The sequence below is a fragment of the Mobula birostris genome, chromosome 14, assembly GCF_030028105.1.
Source record: "Mobula birostris isolate sMobBir1 chromosome 14, sMobBir1.hap1, whole genome shotgun sequence".
In the NCBI taxonomy this organism is placed as follows: Eukaryota; Metazoa; Chordata; class Chondrichthyes; order Myliobatiformes; family Myliobatidae; genus Mobula; species Mobula birostris.
Genome location: NC_092383.1, coordinates 61,339,761 through 61,362,378, shown reverse-complemented (window position 1 = coordinate 61,362,378; position 22,618 = coordinate 61,339,761). Strand labels below are relative to the sequence as shown.

General features: G+C 41.4%; 1 protein-coding gene across 2 annotated transcripts in view; it reads right to left on the bottom strand.

The window, feature by feature from the left end:
• The window catches only part of lgr6 (leucine-rich repeat containing G protein-coupled receptor 6), a 368,527-nt gene that overhangs the window by 136,714 nt on the left and 209,195 nt on the right, over positions 1 to 22,618 (bottom strand). For both annotated transcript variants that reach the window (XM_072277748.1, XM_072277747.1), the window contains exon 4: positions 6,359 to 6,430. In XM_072277748.1, the coding sequence (XP_072133849.1) occupies positions 6,359 to 6,430 (72 nt within the window). The remainder of the gene's footprint in view (positions 1 to 6,358; positions 6,431 to 22,618) is intronic.

The following is a 22,618-nucleotide window of genomic DNA, read 5'->3' as shown; positions in this document are numbered from 1 at the left end:
TCCGTGTTTCAATAGTTTTTAATCAGTTGTTGACATTGTAACTGAACAGCTGACATTAGTAATCGAATTGAAGCTGTGCAGAAAACATCATGAATTGTTATACCCCCGAGGTGTATGGCTGAACCTTGAGATTTAATTATTGCTTTTGAACTCTCTCCAGGGTGTCGTTCAGTTAGCATATAAATAACACTGTTGTATTTCAGAAAAGCCCCTGTCGGGTTTGATTCAGGATAGGCATCAACCCAGAGTACGGAAACTGGAGCTTTGCGTATGCGTGTTCCACACGTTGGTTACTGCAACAATATATTGGCAGACAGCTAAGCAACCGTTAACTTTCAGTTAACAATAAACAGGTTAAAGGTAAAACTTGAAAGATTATATTGTGGATGCTATGCAGCTGAAGTGGCAACTGCTGGAAAAGGAATTGATTTATTATTGTCACATGTAACAAAATACAGTGAAAGTTTTTCTCACATTCTGCTCATACAGAACAAAACTTTGCACAGTGCATTGTGGCAAAACAATAACAGAATGCAGGGGAAAGTGTAACAGCCACAGAGAAAGTGCAGAGAAGGTAAACAATAAGGTGCAAGATGATAACAAGGTGGATTGAGAGGTCAAGAGCCTATCTTATACTAGGAAAGCATTTGATGTCTTAAAACAGTGGAAAAGAAGCCTGGTGATGTGTTTTAAGGCTTTAGTATCTTTTGCCTGATGGGGAATTAGAGAAGAGGAAATGTCCGAGGGGATGAGGTATTTCATTAGATTGGCTGAAGTAGCAAGAGGTATAGTCAATGCCAGTGGAGAGGAGACTGGCTTCCATGAAGTGCTGATCTGTGTCCACAACTCTCTGAGGTTTCTTCAGGTCATGAGCAGAGCGGTTGCAATGTCAAACTCTATTTGCTTTAAACTGTGTACCTAAATATGATTAGTCTGACACAAACTGCATTGCAGATTTGGTGCTGAGTTAATGATGCTTTAGACCGGGGTTCCCAACCTGAGGACCATGGACTCCTCGTTTGATGGTAAGGGTCTGTGGCACAAAATAGGTTGGGAATGTTTGCTTTAGACAGATCTGTGCTTTTATCATTTTACTAGGTAGATTATCTGAGTTGGCTTTCCTACATTTTGGTAGTAGCTTTGGTATAGCAGTTACTGTGCAATTGTCTTTGCAAAACTGAATCAACCTGTGCATTTTGGTTGGCTTTAAAACTAGTAAATAGGACATACTTTCGTCCATCTAACTTGCCTGGAAACTTGACTAACAGACATTTTGTCTCTTTCTGGGAAAGAGCAATAGGTTGAATGTAAAAATAAAAACTGAAAAAAATGAACCCCAGAGGATTAATTAAGGTAACAGGCATTTTTTCCATAGGTAAAGCAAGCTTAGTTTGATTTTCTTGTAAGCCTGCTAATGGTTACTGGCTTAAGATTGCATGCATTAACCAGTATATGAAAACTTACACATTTTTTTCCTCAATTGGTGATTTTTTCAACCTGGTGTTAAACTGAAAAAATGAATTCTACAAATTCTGCTGCACTCAGTGGGTTCACTAAAAACAATTCAGCCACAGGCTTCCCAACAGTGCACAATTAACTAGAATTAACAGAAGTTATGTTGATGGTGGGGCAGAGGGAATGTTGGGGGTGGGAGAGGAATGCAGACATCCCACCCTGCAAAAACTGATTTCATGGAGGTAGCACCATCAATTTGCGGGAGACTTCCGGGAGGGGTGGGATGTCTGCAATAGAGTAGCTCCCTCGCAGCCAGCCAGCTAGTTTAAATAACGTTAGCTAAGCTAATGAATGAACAACACCTGTTACACTCACCTCAACATGTCTTTTACAGTCTTAACCCACCATGGGCAATAGAAAAGTCACTGTTGCAAACAGTGCAGCGAGCAACACTGTCATTATTTTTGACCCCTATTAGGCAGGGGACACTTTAGTGTAGTCTGCGGTGACGTACGTTTTATATTTTCTTTTTTTTTCTGGAACACTGCCACGGCGCGCTCCTGCTCTCTCTGTCTCCCGTGGTCGCTCGCGCACTCTCTGGTGCTCTTGCTTGCTTTCTCTCTCGCACTCTCGCGCTCTCCCTCTCTCGCTCTCTCGCTTGCTTGCTCTCACGCTCTCCCTTTCTCGCTTGCTTTCTCTCTCGCGCTCTTGCTTGCTTGCTCTCAAAAAAATTGATTTCCGTGATATTGTATATAATTTGCGGGCATCAGGGAGCCACTATTCATATGCGGGAGACTCCCGGAACTTCCAGGAGAGGTGGGATGTCTGGGAATGTGGAAGTTTGCTTACTTACACTAATCTATAAATCAAGGTTTACTGACACTGCAGGGTGCCTGGGATCTGGCAGATCTAGGATGAATGAGAAATAATGGGAGGGGGGGCAGTGGATACATGGAGAATTTGATGCAATCCAGGATGAAGTTCTGAAGGATGATAGTAAGTTATTGACTTTCCAGTTTGGCATCCATGTTAGGCATTACATTGTGAATACCTGATTGTTCCTGGAGTGTTCACCAATGGGTTCTCCCAGAACAACCTGGTTCAAGTGTCTCTGTAGTTCTCCAAATAAGGGATGTTAATATTGCACAAGATGTTAGGGGTGCCACTGTAGCACAGGAGTTATCGTGACGGGATTACAGCTCGAGGCATTGGAGATTGGAGTTCAATTCCAGTGTTGTCCGTGAGAGCATGGGTTTCATCCAGGTGCTTTGGTTTCCTCCTGCATTCCAAAGATGTACGGGTTAGTAGATCATTTGGTCATTGTAAACTGTCCTGTGATGAGGGTAGGATTAAGTAGGCAGGTTGTTAGGTGGTGTGGCTTATTGGGCAGCAAGGGACTATTCCACATTGTATCTCTAAATAAATAAATAAATATAAATGTCACCTCTGCCTTGTGCCATGGATATAAAAGCGGTAGTGTAGTGGTTGGCAAGCGTGATTACAGCTTGGGGCGTCAGAGATCTGAGTTCATTTCCGGAGCCATCTGGAAGGAGTTTGTACATTCTCTCCGTGACCGCGTGGGTTTCGACCGGGTGCTCCAATTTCCTCCCACCATCCAAGGATATATCGGTTAGACCAGGGGTCACCAACCTTTGCACTGCGGACCGGTTTAATATTGACATTATTCTTGCGGACCGGCTGACCGGGGGGGGGAGGGTTGTCAACGGACAAGAGTAGCAGTCAAATACGTTGTGTTTACCCGAGACAGACTACCATGACCATGAAGCCTTGCGCAGGCTACTATGTGCGCATGCGTGTACATACCGAGTTTTTTTCTACAAATCACGACCGGAATATAGCTGATAAGTGGCTAATACACTCAATTTCGTTTCTAAGAGGGTTTATCTAACGAATTTAATATTAAACACACAGCGCATATTTTCCTCGCATGAATATAGCGATAAGTCAATTATCAGGAGAGGACAGGGGAGCTTGAATTAAGTGTTGAACAAACTTCCAGTAGGAGTGGTAGAGGCAGGTTCAATATTATCATTTAAAGAAAAATTGGATAGGTACATGGACAGGAAAGGAATGGAGAGTTGTGGGCTGAGCGCAGGTCGGTGGGACTAGGTGAGAGTAAGCGTTCGGCATGGGCTAGAAGGGCTGAGATCGCCTGTTTCCGTGCTGTAATTGTTATATGGTTATATGGTTATATAAGTCACTTATAAGTCAATAGCATCATAACATTTTAAGTAATGTTTGGATATTAAACACACAGCACATATTTTCCTCATATAAACATACAAAATCATTCTAACACACCAGTATCGCTGAATCAGTGGGAGCCCTGGGCTTGTTTCCCTGCAACAAGACAGTGCCATCGAGGGGTGATAGGAGACAGCGATACTCGAAAGGGGTTCATTATGTCCAGTCTATTCCGCAATTTAGTTTTCGTTGCAATCATTGCAGAGATATGTTGGAAATGGAAGCAACGTTTTAGTGCTCTCGTGGCGATCTCAGGATACCTAGCCTTGACTTTGATCCAAAATGCCAGCAGAGATGTTATGTCAAACATACTTTTCAGCCCACCGTCATTTGCAAGCTCAAGGAGTTGATCTCCTTCCCACGCTGACATGGATGATGCGTGCGTAATAATCTTGCATACGTTCAAGCTCAACAGTGGGCGTGACAGGGAATGTGGAAAGGTGCAGCTGACTCATATCGTTTCCTCGCGGCTCGGTAGCACGTGCTTTGCGGCCTGGTACCGGTCCGCGGCCCAGTGGTTGAGGACCGCTGGGTTAGTAGATTATTTAGTCATTGTAAATAGTCCTGTGATTAGGCTAGGGTTCAGTGGGTGGGTTAGTAGGTCAATAGGTTATTGTAAGTAGTGCTGTGATTAGGCTAGTGTTGATGGGTGGGGTGGAGGGGTAGGGTTCCTGGGCAGCACTGCTTGTTGGGCACGAAGGGCCTTTTCCGTGCTGTGTCTCGAAATAAAGATTTATTCTTAGATATGTAGTGTCAACCTTCTGGACGGCACAAAGCCTGGAAATAGTTATTAGCATATTTCTTTTAGGAAACAAACATTATTGTATTGAGTAACATTAATAAACTCCAGCTCAATTCACTGTTTGAGCATAATAATCCCAGCACCTTGTAAATTTCTGTTGCCTGTTTTCTGCCAGGTATACTGAACAACCTTGTGAAACCTATGGTGCATTTGAAGGAAAGATAGTATTTTAATTTTCCCTAATGGAAGAACTTGCAATGCTCACTTTTGGCTAAATTGGAAAACAATCTGCATTGCTCCAGTAATGCTTATCTGTGTTGTGAACTGAATAATTTAAAGATGTTTATATTGTACACTGACGGGGAGCAATTGTGCTGAGATTCAACTGACCGGAAAAATACTACAGAATGAACAGTTTGCGCCTTCAACGTTCATTGCTAGTTCAACATGAAAATTCCTGGGAGGTTTATGCAGCTATCAATACAGCAATTACGTTTGTATAATGTAGGTATTTTGGGTAATTCAATCACTTCAAAGTTAATGGAAAGAACAGCTAACATCAATTTATTGGTAGATCAGGACCAAACTGCTTTCAAAATCAAGCTATAATAACACTTGCCTTGGTGACAAGTTTCACGACAAATTCAAATATAAAAATCAAGTGGTTCCAACTAATAAATGCACACTTGAAATCCGATGAAAGCATTTACTTCAAATGGTTGAGTACAGAGCCCTCACTTTGCATTCACCATCCTCTTAAGATCTGAATGAAAAATTGTTGTTCAGCTTTGCACACAAAGGCATTACTGTTTTTTTAAGAATGAAAAGATAACCAAGGCCCATCACAAATGGGTTAAAATCAAGGAGGTAGGAGACATAACAAAGTTCATTGTAGTTCATTGCTTGATGTGGGTATTGTTATCTGCAACTTGGTTTTTACATTCATTCTTATCTGATTTTGGAAGTACTGTCCTTGAATGGTATCGAGTGTAATGAAGGCAATGTTTGTTTATTGAGCATGTGAATGTTATCCCATTTTCTTGTCTGGATACAGTCTCCTGTTACATGAAGAGCTTTCTCTAATTGCAAATTAACCAAAATAGCACCTCTGCTGCTGTAAATTAAAACCAGTGATCTACAATGAATGTTTGGTCATCTACTCAAATAAAGGTGCTTCCTTCATTTTTTTTTGTACAGAATATTATTTCTCTAAAACAGAATACAAATGCATGAAAGTTCATAAGAGTAGGTGTGGTGTAATTTTGTAAGCTTGGGGCAATTTTCTTGGGAACATAACTGAGAATGTAAAAAGCAAATAATTGAAAAGTGATGTCAATTGTTTGCCAATTGGTTAATTGGTCAATTAAGGGACTCTATAAAATTGCTTAGGAATTAAAGGCAGTTTATTTTTCCATAAACATAAAATTCCTCATTGTATAAATATAATTGAAGTTTGGTTTTAAAGATGATATGAATTTAGAAGTCACAATATCGTAATGCCAAAGTTGTTAAATATTTGAGACATTTTTTATAAACTCAAGTTGTTATTCATTCAGTTTCTTGCCCTTAGCAAATGTTATCAATTAAGATAATGCACTATCAAATATATCAGATCATTATGTTCATATAAAATCAGCAAAAGCCTCATTGTTAGCATAGAATATTTTCCCTATGTTCTGTACAAGGCATATTATTGCAAAGCTCAGGGCAAGTTATAAACTCATCTAAAAACATGCTTAAGTTTCACATGGCCATCCATCAAAATACAGCAAGTGTCAGTTTTGAATCAATGTGAATATGTCGTGGTTAATAAGATGAGATTTGAAGTGAAGGTTTCAGGATGCAGATCCTATAGACGTCCGATGATAAATGAATATGCAGATATTGACAACTTACAGTGATTGGAGGTTGGGTAGATCCCACAGCGCTTCACATGGGAGTCTCTGCAGCTGGTTGTTTTGTAACATTCTATTGAAAAGAAATAAAAATTACTTATCTCGATATTTTAAAAGACATTTGACATATAGTTTCACTCAAACTACTTTTAAGGGTGGAAGGTAGTCTTTGTGACAAATGGGTGTGAGAGTTTTGGCCGCAGGCTGTACTCTCCTCCCAAGATTCGGTTCCATTGAAGTCAGCCTTTAGGTTTCTTATTTATATATGTATGGTGTCTAATGCCTGTTTCATCGAGCTTTAACCCTTTGCCCTATGGTAATTTATTTGGTATTGCAATTTTGCCTCCTTGTGCAATTATGAGGCCCATCAAAAATGGCTTCCTCTGTGATTCATTTGGCTTATAAGGGAAAATAATATTGAGCTTCTGAGACCAGATGGATGGTGGGGTGGAGATACGTCTCTACCGAAGGAGCTGTAAGGCGCTTCTTCCTTACGCTAGCCTGCAGGTCACCCTTGAGTAAGGTGTAGCAAGGTCCTTGATCAGGGTCATGTGAAGCCGTGGAAGCAGGTGGGAGATGGTCATATGAGCAGCTGGTGCATATCCCAAATCCTGGTCATGTGACCCCTGACACCATGCAGACAATCTCTGAAGCATATTGATAATGGCTGGCATCACCCATCTTGTAAAGACACTGCCCAGAAGAAGGAAATGGCAAACCACTTCTGCAGAAATTTTGCCAAGAACAATCATGCTCATGGAAAGGTCATGATTGCCCAGGTCATACAACATGGCACATGACCAGCAAAAGATGATAGACCAGAAAGGCTTCAAGTTCAGTTTATTTTATGTGCCAAGTCAAATGATCTCAGGCAGAGATTGGCAGACAAACAATGAACTTGTCCTCTTGGCTAAGAAGAGAAAAGAACAAAACGGGACTGGGTTCTTAATCATGATTTTTAAATATTCTGAGGTTTGGAGAAGAAAGTTTATAGACAATAGACAATAGGTGCAGGAGTAGGACATTCGGCCCTTTGAGCCAGCACCACCATTCACTGTGATCATGGCTGATCATCCACTATCAGTATCCAGTTCCTGCCTTATCCCCATAACCTTTGATTCCGCTATCTTTAAGAGCTCTATCCATCGCTTTCATAAAAGCATCCAGAGACTTGGCCTCCATAGCCTTCTGGGACAGAGCATTCCATATATCCACCACTCTCTGGGTGAAAAAGTTTTTCCTCAACTCCGTTCTAAATGGCCTACCCCTTATTCTTAAACTGTGGCCTCTGGTTCTGGACTCACCCATCAGTGGGAACATGCCTCCTGCCTCCAGCGCGTCCAATCCCTTAATAATCTTATACATTTCAATAAGATCCCCTCTCAGCCTTCTAAATTTCTAAAGCCCAGTCGCTCCAATCTTTCGACATATGACAGTTCCGCCATCCCGGGAATTAACCTTGTGAACCTACACTGCACTTCCTCAATAGCAAGAATGTCCTTCCTCATATTTGGGGAGCAAAACTGCACACAGTACTCCAGGTGTGGTCTCACCAGGGCCCTGTACAGCTGCAGAAGGACCTCTTTGCTCTTATACTTAGTTCTGCTTGTTATGAAGGCCAGCATGCCATTAGCTTTCTTCACTGCCCTCTGTACTTGCATGCTTGCTTTCAGTGACTGATGTACAAGAACACCTGGGTCTCGTTGTGTTTCCCCCTTTCCTAACTTGACTCCATTTAGATAATAATCTGCCTTCCCGTTCTTACCACCAAAGTGGATAACCTCACATTTATCCACATTAAACTGCATCTGCCCACTCACCCAGCCTGTCCAAGTCACCCTGCATTCTCATAACATCCTCCTCACATTTCACACTGCCACCCAGCTTTGTGTCGTTGGCAAATTTGCAAATGTTACTTTTAGTTCTCTCATCTAAATCACTAATATATATTGTAAACAGCTGTGGTCCCAGCACTGAACCCTACGCTACCCCACTGGTCACCACCTGCCATTCCGAAAGGGACCCGTTAATCGCTACTTTTTGTTGTCTATCAGCCAGCCAACTTTCAATCCATGTCAGTACTCTGCCCCCAATACTATGTGCCCTAATTTTGCCCACTAATCTCCTATGTGGGACTTTATCAAAGGTTTTCTGAAAGTCCAGGTACACTACATCCTTTAAGCAGAGAGTGGTGAGTGTAGGGAATGACCTGCCACAGGAAGTGATTGAGGCAGGTGTAGTAGTATCAGTTAAGAAGCACTTGGACAAATACATGGACGACTAGGGTTTAGAGGCTTAAATGGATATGGGCTAAGTACAGAATATTGGGACTGGCTTGGGGGTGCCATGGTCAGCATAGGTGAGTTGGGCTGAAGGGTCTGTTTCTGTGCTCTATTACTCAATGACCCCATAACAAGATGTAGCAAGGCGGAAATGCATAATCTCATCTACAAAATGATGAAAATTAGATGAGTTATTATTGAGCATTCTATAGAAGAGAGAAATGGAGTGAAAACCAGAAAACAATTTCAAACAAGCAAGTTAAATGTTGATCTTACCAAGAAAATTCTCCAGTTAATGACAGAATCTGATTTTCATTCCACTATTTTCTCTGATGATTCTGCCATCCTTCTGCTGAAGTTGCTTTAAGAAATTGGAAGAACACCCATGGAAAATAGTGGAAAATGTTCATTTCCCTAAGGGGTAATCTTGATTCAGGCATCTCAGATTTTACAGAGATTACATAATTATAACTAATTATCTTCTATTTAAAGGTTAAAATGTATTAAGACATGATTTCCTTTGAACTCTACAAATAATTATAGAGTAATTGCATATCAAAGAACCAGAAACTAGCTTAATATCCAACATAGGATATATACTATATTTATTTATTTTAAGTGCAAATTTTGTCAAAACGGACCAAGCAGGAAAATTGTTATAATGACAGATAAACCTGGGGCTGTGAGTCATGGAAAGAGCGCTTTGAAGATGATGTTCTTGTGTTCATTTGATGGACTTCCATAGAACTGATCCATTGTGAATTGAACTGGAGCTTAACTTAATGAATGCCTTTAAATCAACTTCTCCAACAATAATACAACTTTGGATCCATTCAAATCCCTAACATTAGGACCGATGTTTCCTTTAATATAAACTTAACCTCACACCAACTCCTGTTTGCTGTCATTTTGGCCGATGAAAAATCCATAAAACTCAGCACATGTTTGCACCTACAGGTTCAGAATATGTAAATGTTTATAAATGTACATGTATGAAAAAAACATAAACCTTGAGACACATTTTCTTGCAGGCATTCACAAGAATAACAAAGAAATAGAATTTACAAAGAAAAACCTATATATAAACAGAAAAAGAGCAACAAACAACCAATGTGCAAAAGAAGACAAACTGTGCAAATAAAATATAATACTGAGAACTGTAATGGATTGGATTCACCATCAACAAAGCCCGAAATTGAAAAGAAGATTTTAAATCTTATTCGACATATTTATCTAGGGGTACCCTCACTATAGGGAGGTTATATTGCATCCACCTACTCTGGAAGAACTGTCAGGTCTCTATGGTGAGCTGTAGCTGCCTCATACCCATTGCCTGAATGGTGGAGCCTCCTTCCCTACCAAGGAGGAGATACTTCCAGGTAATTAAATAGTTTAAACATTGTTTATTTTATTTTTATCAATACACATTTAAATTTAGACAAATAGTTCCTAACACACTTTTAACATTCCAAGAGGATATCTGACTTATAAAAGATTTCTGAACTACAAAGGATTTATAAATTACAAAGGATTTCCAATGCAGGTTCAAACCTTACAAACTAAAACACCATGCCAATGAGTTGCAGACGAACGATTTGTCTGTCACAGGAACTGAAGGTTGCGGAATGAATTCTAGTTCTTCTTTCTTTCTGTCATTCTCTTTGTCACTCTTAACAATCCCCAGTGGTTTCTAATATGTAAGAAACACACATCAAAGTTGCTGGTGAACGCAGCAGGCCAGGCAACATCTCTAGGAAGAGGTACAGTTGACATTTCGGGCCGAGACCGAAACGTCGACTGTACCTCTTCCTAGAGATGCTGCGTTCACCAGCAACTTTGATGTGTGTTGCTTGAATTTCCAGCATCTGCAGAATTCCTCGTGTTTGCTTTCTAATATGTATACTGTTTTGCTACTGCTTGGCATTCTTTGTGTGTGATGTTTTCTAGATACCTTTGCTGTGACAAAGTAATTCACACAGGTAGTGTGAAAGATTCTGGGGACAGATATTCCAGCCACCTAAAATAAATGCTGTGATGGCTGACCCTCTGAGTATACTTAACTATTGATTGATCATGCCTGTGACCATGTTGGTGTGCTAAGTGAAGTAACCCCATTATCTTACATCAGACAAGAAGCCTCACGGTCACTTCACTTTGCAACCTATATCTTTTGAGCAGCCAGTCCCTGCTATCAGCCAGCAATGCTGTTTGCAAAGCTGTGCTTTGAACTTCAAACCATTTATTGCTTGCAATTTACATTAAGAACTGGATGCTGCTTTCTTCTGGCTGCACTCCATATAAATATGTTCAATAGCAGGCAGGGCTTTGCCTGTGATAGACTGTGTTGTGTCTAACACTCTTTCTAGCCCTTTTCATTCTCAGGCAAAGCATCTGTTCAACAGTCGGATACTTCCTCTAATTAATCACCAGAAAGGCTGTACCTAATACCTTAAGTCAAGTCAAGTCACTTTTTATTGTCATTTTGACTATAACTGCTGGTACAGTACACAGTAAAAACGAGACAATGTTTTTCAAGACCATGGTGCTACATGAAACAATACAAAAACTACACTGAACTACATAAAACAACACAAAAACTACACTAAACTACAGACCTACCCAGTACTGCATAAAATGCACAAAACAGTGCAGGCATTACAATAAATCATAAACAAGACAATAGGCACTGTAGAGGTGTCAGTCCAGGCTCTGGATATTGAGGAGTCTGATGGCTTGGGGGAAGAAACTGTTACATAGTCTCGTCGTGAGAGCCTGAATGTTTTGGTGCCTTTTGCCAGATGGCAGGAGGGAGAAGAGTTTGTATGAGGGGCGCGTGGAGTCCTTCATAATGCTGTTTGCTTTGCGGATGCAGCGTGTGGTGTAAATGTCTGTAATGGTGGGAAGAGAGACCCCGATGGTCTTCTCAGCTGCCCTCACTATCCACTGCAGGGTCGAGCGATCCGAGATGGTGCAATTTCCGAACCAGGCAGTGATGCAGCTGCTCAGGATGCTCTCAATACAACCTCTGTAGAAAGTGGTGAGGATGGGGGAGTGGGAGATAGATTTTTCTCAGCCTTTGCAGAAAGTAGAGACGCTGCTGGGCTTTCTTTGCTATGGAGCTGGTGTTGAGGGACCAGGTTCACCATTCTGTGCCAGGTGAACCCCAAGAAATTTGGTGCCCTTAATGATCTCTACTGAGGAGTCGTCGATGTTCAGCAGAGAGTGGTCATTCCGTGTCCTCCTGAGGTCAACAACCATTTCTTTTGTTTTGTTTACATTCAGAGACAGGATGTTGGCTCGGCACCAGTCCGTTAGCCTCTGCATCTCCTCTCTGTATGCTGACTCATGGTTCTTGCTGATGAGTCCCACCACAGTCGTGTCTTCGGCAAACTTGATGATGTGGTTCGAGCTGTGTGTTGCAGCACAATCGTGGGTCAGCACAGTGAACAGCAGTGGACTGAGCACACAGCCCTGGGGGGCCCCCGTGCTCAGTGTGATGGTATTTGAGATACTGCTTCCAATCCCGAGTGACTGAGGTCTCCCAGTCAGGAAGTCTAGGATCCAGTTGCAGAGGGAGGTGTTCAGGCCCAGTAGGCTCAGCTTTCCACTCAGTTTCTGAGGAATGATTGTGTTGAATGCTGAACTGAAGTCTATGAACAGCATTCGAACATACGTGTCTTTTTTGTCTAGGTGGGTTAGAGCCAGGTGGAGGGTGATGGTAATGGCATCATCTGTTGAATGGTTGGGACCGTACGCGAACTGCAGGGGGTCCAGTGAGGGGGGCAGCGGGGTACCAATCAGTGTGCTCAAAGCAGTCTTTTAGAGCAGAGATGGCTCCTGCTGGCCAGGTTTTCACCTGCTTCTGAACTGGTCTGGAGCGCCTGACGAGCAGTCTATATGCTGGGATTAGCATAACAGAGATGTGGTCTGAGTAACCAAGGTCGGGGAGGGGCTCCGCCCTGTACACGTCAGGAATGTTTGTGTAAACAAGATCCAACGCGTTCTCCCTTCTCGTTGCAAAGTCCACGTTCTGATGGAATCTGGGGACCACTGATTTAAGGTTCGCGTGTTTAAAACCTCCGGCGACAATAAACAGTAAACAATAAACAATACAATCGGATATTTAAGTGCTCACCACAGATTACATTTCTTGCCCATTGACACCTTCCATCTTCTTGTGACCTGCCTGAAACAAACATTGTGTAATATTTGGCACCCAGGTGAATTTCAATTTCCAAGTGCAGATTAATGGCAGCAAAGCTTTGCCTTGCCACCATTATCTCAACTTATTTCCATCTCCATAATGTTGGCAATCTCTTTTCAGGTGGCAAGTTGCTTATCTAAGTTTTATTCTATGTTTGATTAATTTATCTGCATGACTCCATGCCAGTTTTGCTTTTGTTTTAGCCTCTATTATCTTGAGGCAATCTACATTCTGCTTTTTGTGTTCTAATATGAGCCAAGTAGTGCCTCTAATGCTATGTACCCAGAGTGCTGCTCTAACTATTTTTAACTGTGCAAGCACATACTTCTGTCCCTGACACTCTTGAATTCCTAGCATGCTGCTGGTGTCTTCCACAGCAAAGACTGATGCAATGTACTTATTCAGCTCATCTGTCATTTCTTTGTTTCCCATTACTACCTCTCCAGTCATTTTCCAGTGGTCCAATGTTAGCACTTGCCTCTCCTTGTGACTAATGGTTTTCTGCTGAGATCTGTCTGGAAACCCTGCTCTTCGAGTTTTATAAATAACTTGGATGGGAAAGTGGAAGGGAGGATTAGTAAGTCGCAGATGACATGAAGGTTGGTGGTGTTGTCCATAGTGTAGAAGGTTGTCGTAGGTTACAATAGGACATTGATAGGATGCAGAGCTGGGCTGAAAATGGCAAATGGAAAACTATGATATGTTACCATTTGGAAAATCAAAGTTGAAGGCAGGATTCTTGGTAGTGCTGAGGAACAGAGAGATCTTGCAGTCCACATCCTTAGATCTCTCAAAGTTGCCATGCGAGGTGATAGGGTAGTTAAGATGACACTTCATTAGTTGGGGATTGAGTTCAAGAGCCATGAGCTAATGTTGCAGAGTTATAATACTCTGGTTAGATTACACAGTGTATTGTGTTTGGTTCTGGTCGCCTCATTACAGGAATGTTATGAAATTTTAGAGATGGTGCATGTCTTACGAGAACAGGTTGAGTGAGCTCGGGCTTTTCTCTTTGGAATGAAGGAGGATGGGTTTTGCCACTTAACTAGGTTAGTACATGGAGTCATCCTTCCATCACGATGTTCTTGGAGGAATGCTGCCGACTGGCACATTCCAGACTGCTGGAGTACATGTTAAGGGTGGGAATGATGCTTGATGGAGCCACCACAAGGATTCGGTGGGGAAGGACCACAGTAACACACATAAAAATTGCTGGTGAACGCAGCAGGCCAGGCAGCATCTGTAGGAAGAGGTACAGTTGATGTTTCGGGCCCAGACCCTTCGCCAGGACTAGACATAGTATATGCTTCTTTCGCTAATGGAGAGGGAGAGGCTGGGTGAGGAAGCCCCTCGATGATTGTAGTAGTGTACCAGCTGAGAGGGCCACATGAATGGCAACAGTCCTATTGGTCTCAAGGAATGTAACAGAAGAGGACTGAAAACACTGACTATGAATGTAACAATGAAAAGGCATTGCATGATTTACTTTTATAAATATTTTTATTACAAATAAAGCTTATATTGATATAAAAATCCATTAATGCTGTTACAAAAGGGCTATATTTTGGGGGTCTAGCTTTTGAAATGTTTACCTGGAATGAATATTTAATGGGGTTCTGCATGTTGGGATATTCTGCCATTGAAAATATTTAATTCTGTAAATTAACCTCATTATATTCCAGATGTTAAAGTTAATCAGGTAATTATAGCAATTGAAACTGTAGTTAATCATTCATTGTTATCTTTGTGTTGAAAAAGTATAAAAACATCGTGACTGGAGAGTGATACTGTTTGGGATTCCCCTGGACTCTGTCCTAAAGGTTTGTTGTGTGAATAAAGACGTATATTCACAAAGCAAACCTTCAGATACAACTACAGCTCCCAATTGTAGCTCCTGCATCACTCAGTTTTAGTCAGTCACAACAATATCATTTTTTATATCATTGGATTACTTACCTTCAGATTTTACCTTTTTGTAATTATTGCCTTTTTAGTTGCCTTCTGTTGATCCTTAAAAGCTTCCCTATCATCTGGCTTCCCACTAATTTTTGCTAAGTTTTAAGCACTCTCTTTTGCTTACTTGCTGTCTTTGACTTCACTTGTCAGTGACAGTTGCCTTATCTTCCCCTCAAACCATAAAATCTAGAAACAGAATTAGTCCATTTGGCCCATTGAGTCATATCCACCATTCACACATGGCTGATTTATTCTCCCTCTCAGCCCCATTCCTCTGCTTTCTCCTTGTAATCTTTGATGCTCTTACTAAACAATAACCTATCAACCTCCTTTTTAAATATACCCAATGACTTAGCTCAACAGCTATCTGTGGCAATGATTTCCACAGGTTCAGTACCCTCAGGCTAAAGAAATTGCTCCTCATCTCTGCTCTGTGGCTTTCCTCTGCTACAGCAACACCCCCCCCCCCAACAACAGTATCCGAGGTGATATATCTGTTGTGAATCACAAACAAGAGAAAATCTGCAGATTTTCAAAATCCGAGCAACACACACAAAATGCTGGAGGAACTCAGCAGGCTAGGCAGCATTTTGTGTGTGATACCTGTTGTTGAGGTGAATGGCCACAAGGGTACTCTCCCCAGGCTACCTGTCCCCTTTCTCCCTCCCGATGGTCATCCACTTTCTCGTGTTCTGCACTTTGGGTGTAACTACCTCCCTGTATGTCCTGTTGATCAACCCTTCAGCCTCCTGAATGATGGCGAGTTCATCCAGCTCCAGTTCTAATTCCTTCGCATGGTCTGAAAGAAGCTGCAGCTGGGTACACTCCTTGCAGGTGTAGTCATCAGGCACACTGGAGCTTTTCCTGCCAACCCACATCCCTCAATGGGAGCATTTCACTGTCCTGTTTGGCATCCCCACTGCTGTAACTGTATAATAAGAAAGAAAGAAAAACCAAACAAAAAGAAAATCTACTGTACCGATGGCCTCTGCCTTAATGAGCCAAAGCCTCAACTCCCCACTCTAACACTGGCCCACTCACACAATTGCTGCTCTGCTAAAACCTGACTTCTTTTCATTGACCCTTGCCAGGTGCCTAATCCAATGTCTCCTTGGGAACCGTGGTGCGCAGAATGTCCCAACTGCACCACTCTCTTCTTTCTCCTCTCCCGCTACACAATCTAATGTCTCCTCAGGAACTGTGGTGTACTGAATGCTTAAGAAAGAAAACTATGAACTGTAATGCCCTTTTACTTTTCTCTTTAAGCATTCTGATGAAAACTTCTAAAAATTGCATTCTAATTTCCAATCTGCTATCCTCTTTTCCGATTCCTATATATCCCAAGATCCCCCAACTGTGTACATGCTCCATCCTACAACCTTCCTGTTCTGGCTTCAAGTTCATCCTGACCACCATCATCTCACATAGTCTTCAGCTACTGCAGTCATAAGTTCTTGAACTCCTGGCCTTGACTTCCCTTTCTTTGTTCAAAATGCTTCTTAACACATAACCTCTTTGAGCAGATGTCAGGTTTTGCTTTGTAACATTCCGATGGAAGTGTCATGGGACATTTATGCTCCTTTAAAGGGAAGACGTTCATTTCTGATCAAATAGCAATAAACAAGTGTCAGAGTATTCAGTACAGAGGGCATTCACCTTTGCCCATTCATTTCCAAGACTGGATATGTGAATGTGAGTATATGGATTACAGATACATTTGTACATAAATGCGAACAAACTAACATGAATTTCTCTCCAAAAGCTGGCGTATAAGCAAGTCATATTGTTGCTCCAGTAATTCAAAAAGCAGGGATATAGAAAATTTATTGTGAACCCACAAATAATTGAGAACACAATTCAAAGGTTCTCCTCAAAGATCAAATAATTCTGGATTAAAAATTAATCAAAAATTATTGCATTAGAAGTTGTTATATAAACTTAAAACATCAATCTTTTACAATAGAACTCAATAAGCTATCTTATATCAAACTGCCTGAACTCAGAATGGTAATAAAAATGATATATGTACACTGCCAATGTAGGATTGCCAGACAAAGAAAATGTGCAGAGCTTACTTGTTGTATAAAATTGATGGTAATGAATCAAACTGAACCAGTCTTTAGTTTCTATATTAACAACAAATGTTTTAAAAAAATTGAAGAATGTACCTTTATGGCTACCAGACATAATGAAGCTATCAGAGATCCACCACATTACTTTGGACTTGGCACTATAGTTTCAGATTATGGATTAATTCCATAATATACTTTAAAATTTCTGATGTTATGAGGATAAAAAAAATCCACATGAATGTATGAATTGCAATATCAATTCATTAATAAATTAGTTTATCTGTCCTTTCTCTGAAGAGCTATGGAAGGATTCTTGTATGAATCAAAGTAGGCTCATTAAACAGTTGATTTTTCTGTCCCCTCTGGGAACTTCTGCTAATTCCCTCTGTTGCTGAACCAAAAGGATTGTGTGATGACCAAGTACCATGGCAACGGGCAAGGGTAGCTGACAACAGAAGTGAGATAAATAGGAAAACAGAAATTATCCAGGGCAAATTCCCTCTGGGATAGTGAGAGAAAAAGGGATTTACTTTCACTGGACCTATCTTTGGCTCCTGTACATAAATGTTTCTGTAATTATTTTTCTTAAGAATGCCTCTTTCTCAGTTGTGGCTTAAGTCTGAAAAGTCTCTGTCTCATTAACTAACGTACAGTAACCAAATCTGTGTTGTAAAACTGTCTTTTATTCTCTAACCATTTTGAAGGTCTCATGATCAAAGAGTTGAAAAGCTCTAGATTTCAGGATCAGAAAGCTGTTTTTTTCCATTTTTTCTTTCATCTTTTCCCTTCCCCTTTGTTTCATTGAGTTTTATTGCTTTCTACACAGTACAGTAGTTTGTTTTCTTTCCCTATCTTAACTCTGCTCAACATTAAATCAAAATACTTGAATGGAGCAAAGACAGATACTCCTCATTAGAGAACATTCACTTGTTTGCTGTGCTTTCTTTATTCCCCCCCCCCCCCCCGCCCCATAGCTTCCCCAAAGATGCTGACTTCTGGAATCTTGTAGCACTCAATGCTTTATCAAAGTGGGCACTCTCAACTGATAAAGCTATATGTTGCAATTTCTATTGAACTTGATCTTTTGACAGTGAAGTTTAGTTAGAGGAGAATACATTATTTTGCAGCCCATAATTACCCTCGAAATAAGCTCCTGAAATATAATAATCAGCACTATTTACACAATTTGTAAATGCTAAGACACTAAATTAAAACAGAAAATGCTGGAAAAACTGAGCAGATAAGGAAGAATCTGTAGCAAGAGAAACAATCGGTGTTTCAGGTCTGGAACCCTTCAGCAGAACTGATAGACTCTTGCTGTTTAGATAAAACGGTTCAGGCACCCGAGAGGGTAAATTAGAATTCTACCCCCCCCCCCCACACACACACACACGGTACATACAGTGAACGAAAAAAACTGGAGAGTAACAGATTTCCTTCCTAGAAGAAAGATGACAAAGTCAGAAAGGTCACTCTGCAATAAATAGGTGCCAGAGGAAATTTGTATCTTCCCTGATGAAGGGAAGATCAAGGTTCTGATGAAGAGTCTAGGCCCAAAACCACAATTGTTCACTTCTCTCCCTAGCTTCTGCCTGGCCTGCCGAGTTCCTCCAGCATTCCACGTGTGCTGCTCTATATCTTCCCTTGTTGTGTGAAGTAGACGAGCACACAAGGAAAAGATTTATCAATCATAAACCATCCCTTAAGAGATTAGTAAGGGACCGCGGCATCCTACAAGCAGAGGTCAAATCTGAACGTACAACTGAGTTGAATGCCTCCGGGACACTACTTGCTACTAGACAGGCACAGTTGATCAGGATTTTGCAGTCAGTGATGAACACAGCTAGATAGTCACATAATGATTTACTTGAAACTTATTTTGCAAGAATCTTGATAGTTACTACAGCCAGAATCCTTTTTGGCAAGACAGCAGAATCCCAAGCAACACATACAAAATGCTGGAGGAGCTCTACAGGTCAGGCAGCACCCATGGAAATTAATAAATAGTCAGCATTTCAGGTTGAGTCTCTTCATCAGGACTGCAAACGAAGGGGGAAAATGCCAGAATAAGAAGCTGGGGATAGGGGATGGAGTACAAGCTAGAAGATAATAGGTGAAGCCAGGTGGGTGGGGAGGGAGTTTTCAAGTAAAAATCTGGGAGATGATGGGTGGAAAAGGTAAAGGGCTGGAGATGAAGGAATCTAGTAGGAGGGGAGAGTGAACCATGGGAGAAAGGGAAAGGAGGAGAGGCACTGGGGGAATTGAGGGGCAGGTGAGAAGAGGAAAGAAGAAGACAGTCCCTGGTCATGACAACAGATCCTACCTACCCAGTACTATTAGCTCTTCTTCTTGTGGCCCATATTTGATGAATAATATTTTCAAACTTAATTTAGGCGTATCAAGTTCCTCTACATGCAGGACACATTATTACAATTCCTAATAATCCCAGTACAGGAATACTAAACTGTTCGATGAGCTGAAATTTAAACCTTCTCAGATGTTAAATTCATCCAATCCATTAGGCTAATAATGTGAAAACAATGCAACATACTTTATACATGGTAAAATAAAATGAGGCATCAAGCACCATGTGAAATTTATAATTTGGACATACTTCCTGATCTTACAGTGAACAAGGACTTAAGTAAATCTACTGGAAAATATTTTGTCAAGCTAACACAGAATAACAAAATTAATCATGTAACAAATCTAAAATTAATCAGAATCAGAACAATATTTTTGTGCTTTATACAGATGAGTACCTGGTTCCTAAGGTTGTCATAGCTGGGGGTGGTAGTGGGGATAAGCTCCCACTACCATAAAGTGCTCCAAATGGCGTGCAACTCTAACAGCATCTGACAATCAAGTCCAACTCTTGGCCTTTCACGTGCGGCTTAGCTACTAGGCCCAGCAGAACTGTTTCTTCTGACAAGGGAAGGGGCAAAGGCGGACCACTGGGGCCTCAAAACCAGTTGCTTCGGGCAGGTAGGGCTCGTCAGCCTTGGACAGCAGCCCGCCCAGGAGAAGGAAAACTCTGATTTTAAACCTCTGCTGCCTTGCGCCCATACCCAACCCTGAGGAAGAAATCTGGAGCCGAAGTCCCTAAGGCAGTTTGATGTTGTTTACAACTTCACTCTGGCAACCTCTGCGATGACACCAAGCTGTATCGGCACTTGCCCTTCCCTTGGACAACATCAGTGACGCGGAGAGGGGGGGATCCGCTGCATGGGAACAGCCGGTTCTTCAAATCCCCCCAACCAAGCTTGTGCCCTGGAGAGGACACAGTCCACCAGAGGTGCAAACCCATGATCCCCTGGGATCGATGGCTGCCTACTACTACCGCTACCACCTGGAAGAAGACAGACTACTACCTGTTCTGCTTGGAGGAAATTGTACTACTGGACTGCCTGGCAAATTTGAATCACTTTTAACAATTACTGAAACGGGCTCTGATCCTGATGCAATCATATTTATGTTATCCCTCACACTCTCTCCACCACAAACCCTGTTTATTTCTAAATTAACATATTGTTTCCATCTCTCTCATCTATGTGAAGATTCTCTTCCTGTCTTTGATCATCTTACTCCTCACAATCATCTTGTGTTCATCCCCATCTTCCTTGGAAACCATTCCCCTTATCCCTAATCCCCTTCCCAACCCACTTTCTCTTTTACCACCACTATTTTCAATGAAGGAGAGGAATGGCTTTATGTATACTTTTGCACATTGTGACTATTGTACTACAGAGGAACTCAGCATGTCAGGCAGCATCTATGGAGAGGATTAAAGAATCAACGTTTCGGACCTGGACCCTTAATCAGTACTCGTGAAGAGTTCTGACCAACAGTCCCTCTAACTTTTTTACAGCTATGCGCACCAACCATTGCACTGAGCAGGAAATCCTTACACAACCTGAAAGTTGTGCAACACTTTATAATAACATTATATAAAGAAAAACTCCAGCTGTGTGGCAACAAAGGTTAGGTGAGTGAGAGTAGTTCAGTTACTGCATGGCCATGCACACGTGCCGCCTAGAGGGAAGAGTGGTCCTGACTCACAAAGGGTCCCAATGTAGGGTCTTGGCCTGAAATGTCACCTCTCTGTTCCTCTCCTTAGATGCTGCCTCACCTGCTGAGAAGACCTTGGATGCCAATCTAGTGTAAGACCTTGTGCTACAGGTTTTTTTAACAGGCATTTTACAATTCTGAATTTCATTTTACTAATGATTTATAATATTAAAACACAGTCAGCTACATACCAAATACTGGTAAATGGGATGAGTACCAATAGGAACTTGATGATTCTTGTGATGGAAATGTTGGTCTGAAGGGCCTGTTTTGTGCAGCATCACTCCGTGACTCCATCTGTATGGACTTTGTAGAGATAGAGTACTGTGCCAAAGTTTTATGTCCACACATAGAGATAGGGTGTCTTGGACTTTTGCACAGTACTCTATTTGTCAATGTGGGGCAGAGAACAAGTTTGTAAATCTGGCGGGAGCAAAGAATGGTTTGCGTGGTGAGGGTGGAGCACCGTGGGAGGGGTGTGAGACAGGTGGCAGAGAAGGAGCACTAGAGGCAAGGGCAGACATACCCAGCCCTGAGACACCAGTCAATTCCAAACAATTGGTTTGATTTGATTCCAAACAATTGGTATGTTGATCATTACAGAATGTCTCTCCCTTCCCCTTTTCCCACCCATGATTCTCCTCTCCCTGTCCTCTTCCCGCTCTCAGTCTACAATAGAAACCCATATTAGAATCAGGTTTATCATCACTCACATTTGTCACAGAATTTGTTTTATTTTTGCAGCAGTGCAGTGCAAAACATAAGATTACTACAGTATTGTGCAAAAGTCTTAGGCGTTCTAGCTATATATATGCATAAGACTTGCACAGTACTGCAGGTTCAGTGCATCTTTTAGATATTCCTCTGATGAAAAGAGTAATTGCCTTTGGAAATGAAACAGAACACAATTACAAGTTGCTCTCTACAGATACCCAGCCTAATAATATAGCAACTCCAATCTCACGTTAAAATCGCAGACAGGAAATTTTTCTTTTGGAGGGTTATTAAGGCTGGCAAGAATGAACATGAAAACCTTGTTTTTGCAGCTGTAGTAAATGTGTGAATTAAAATCCACACAGCATAAGATGGCTCTAATACTAATAGTCGTGACAAAATTTTGCCATTCACCAGAGTCCCATGTTCATCCTGACCTCAAGTAGACTTAGTATGGAATTTGGGAGTTCTCTATGTAACCGCTGGGCTTCCTCTGGTGGCTCCAATTTCCTCCACATCCTAAAGACATGGATAATTGGCCACTGTAAATTGTCTCTAATTGTATATGTGAATGGTAAAATCTGGAGAAAGCCGATGAGAATGTAAGAAGGATTTTAAAAAATCCAATTAATGTAGGATTTGTGACAATAAGAGATTAAAGGCTGGCGCAGATTTCATGGGTCCATGATGCAATTTTGTTTGAATTTATTAGGAATTTCAGCACCTTAGGAATAATAAGGTATGAAAAATAGCAAATTCAAAAATGAAGGTGTGGAGAGTTGTGGAGAAGAATATGTTTTAAACCTACTTGGAAACCAGGATATTGACAATTACTTGCCTGCCCTAGGGAGCTGGCAGTTGATTTACTGTCATATGTGGCTGTTTTCTTGGCAGGAAGTAAGGCGATTTTCTCTAAATAAGGGAGGGGCTTTCTTAATATTCATAACAAGATGTGATGGCATCAG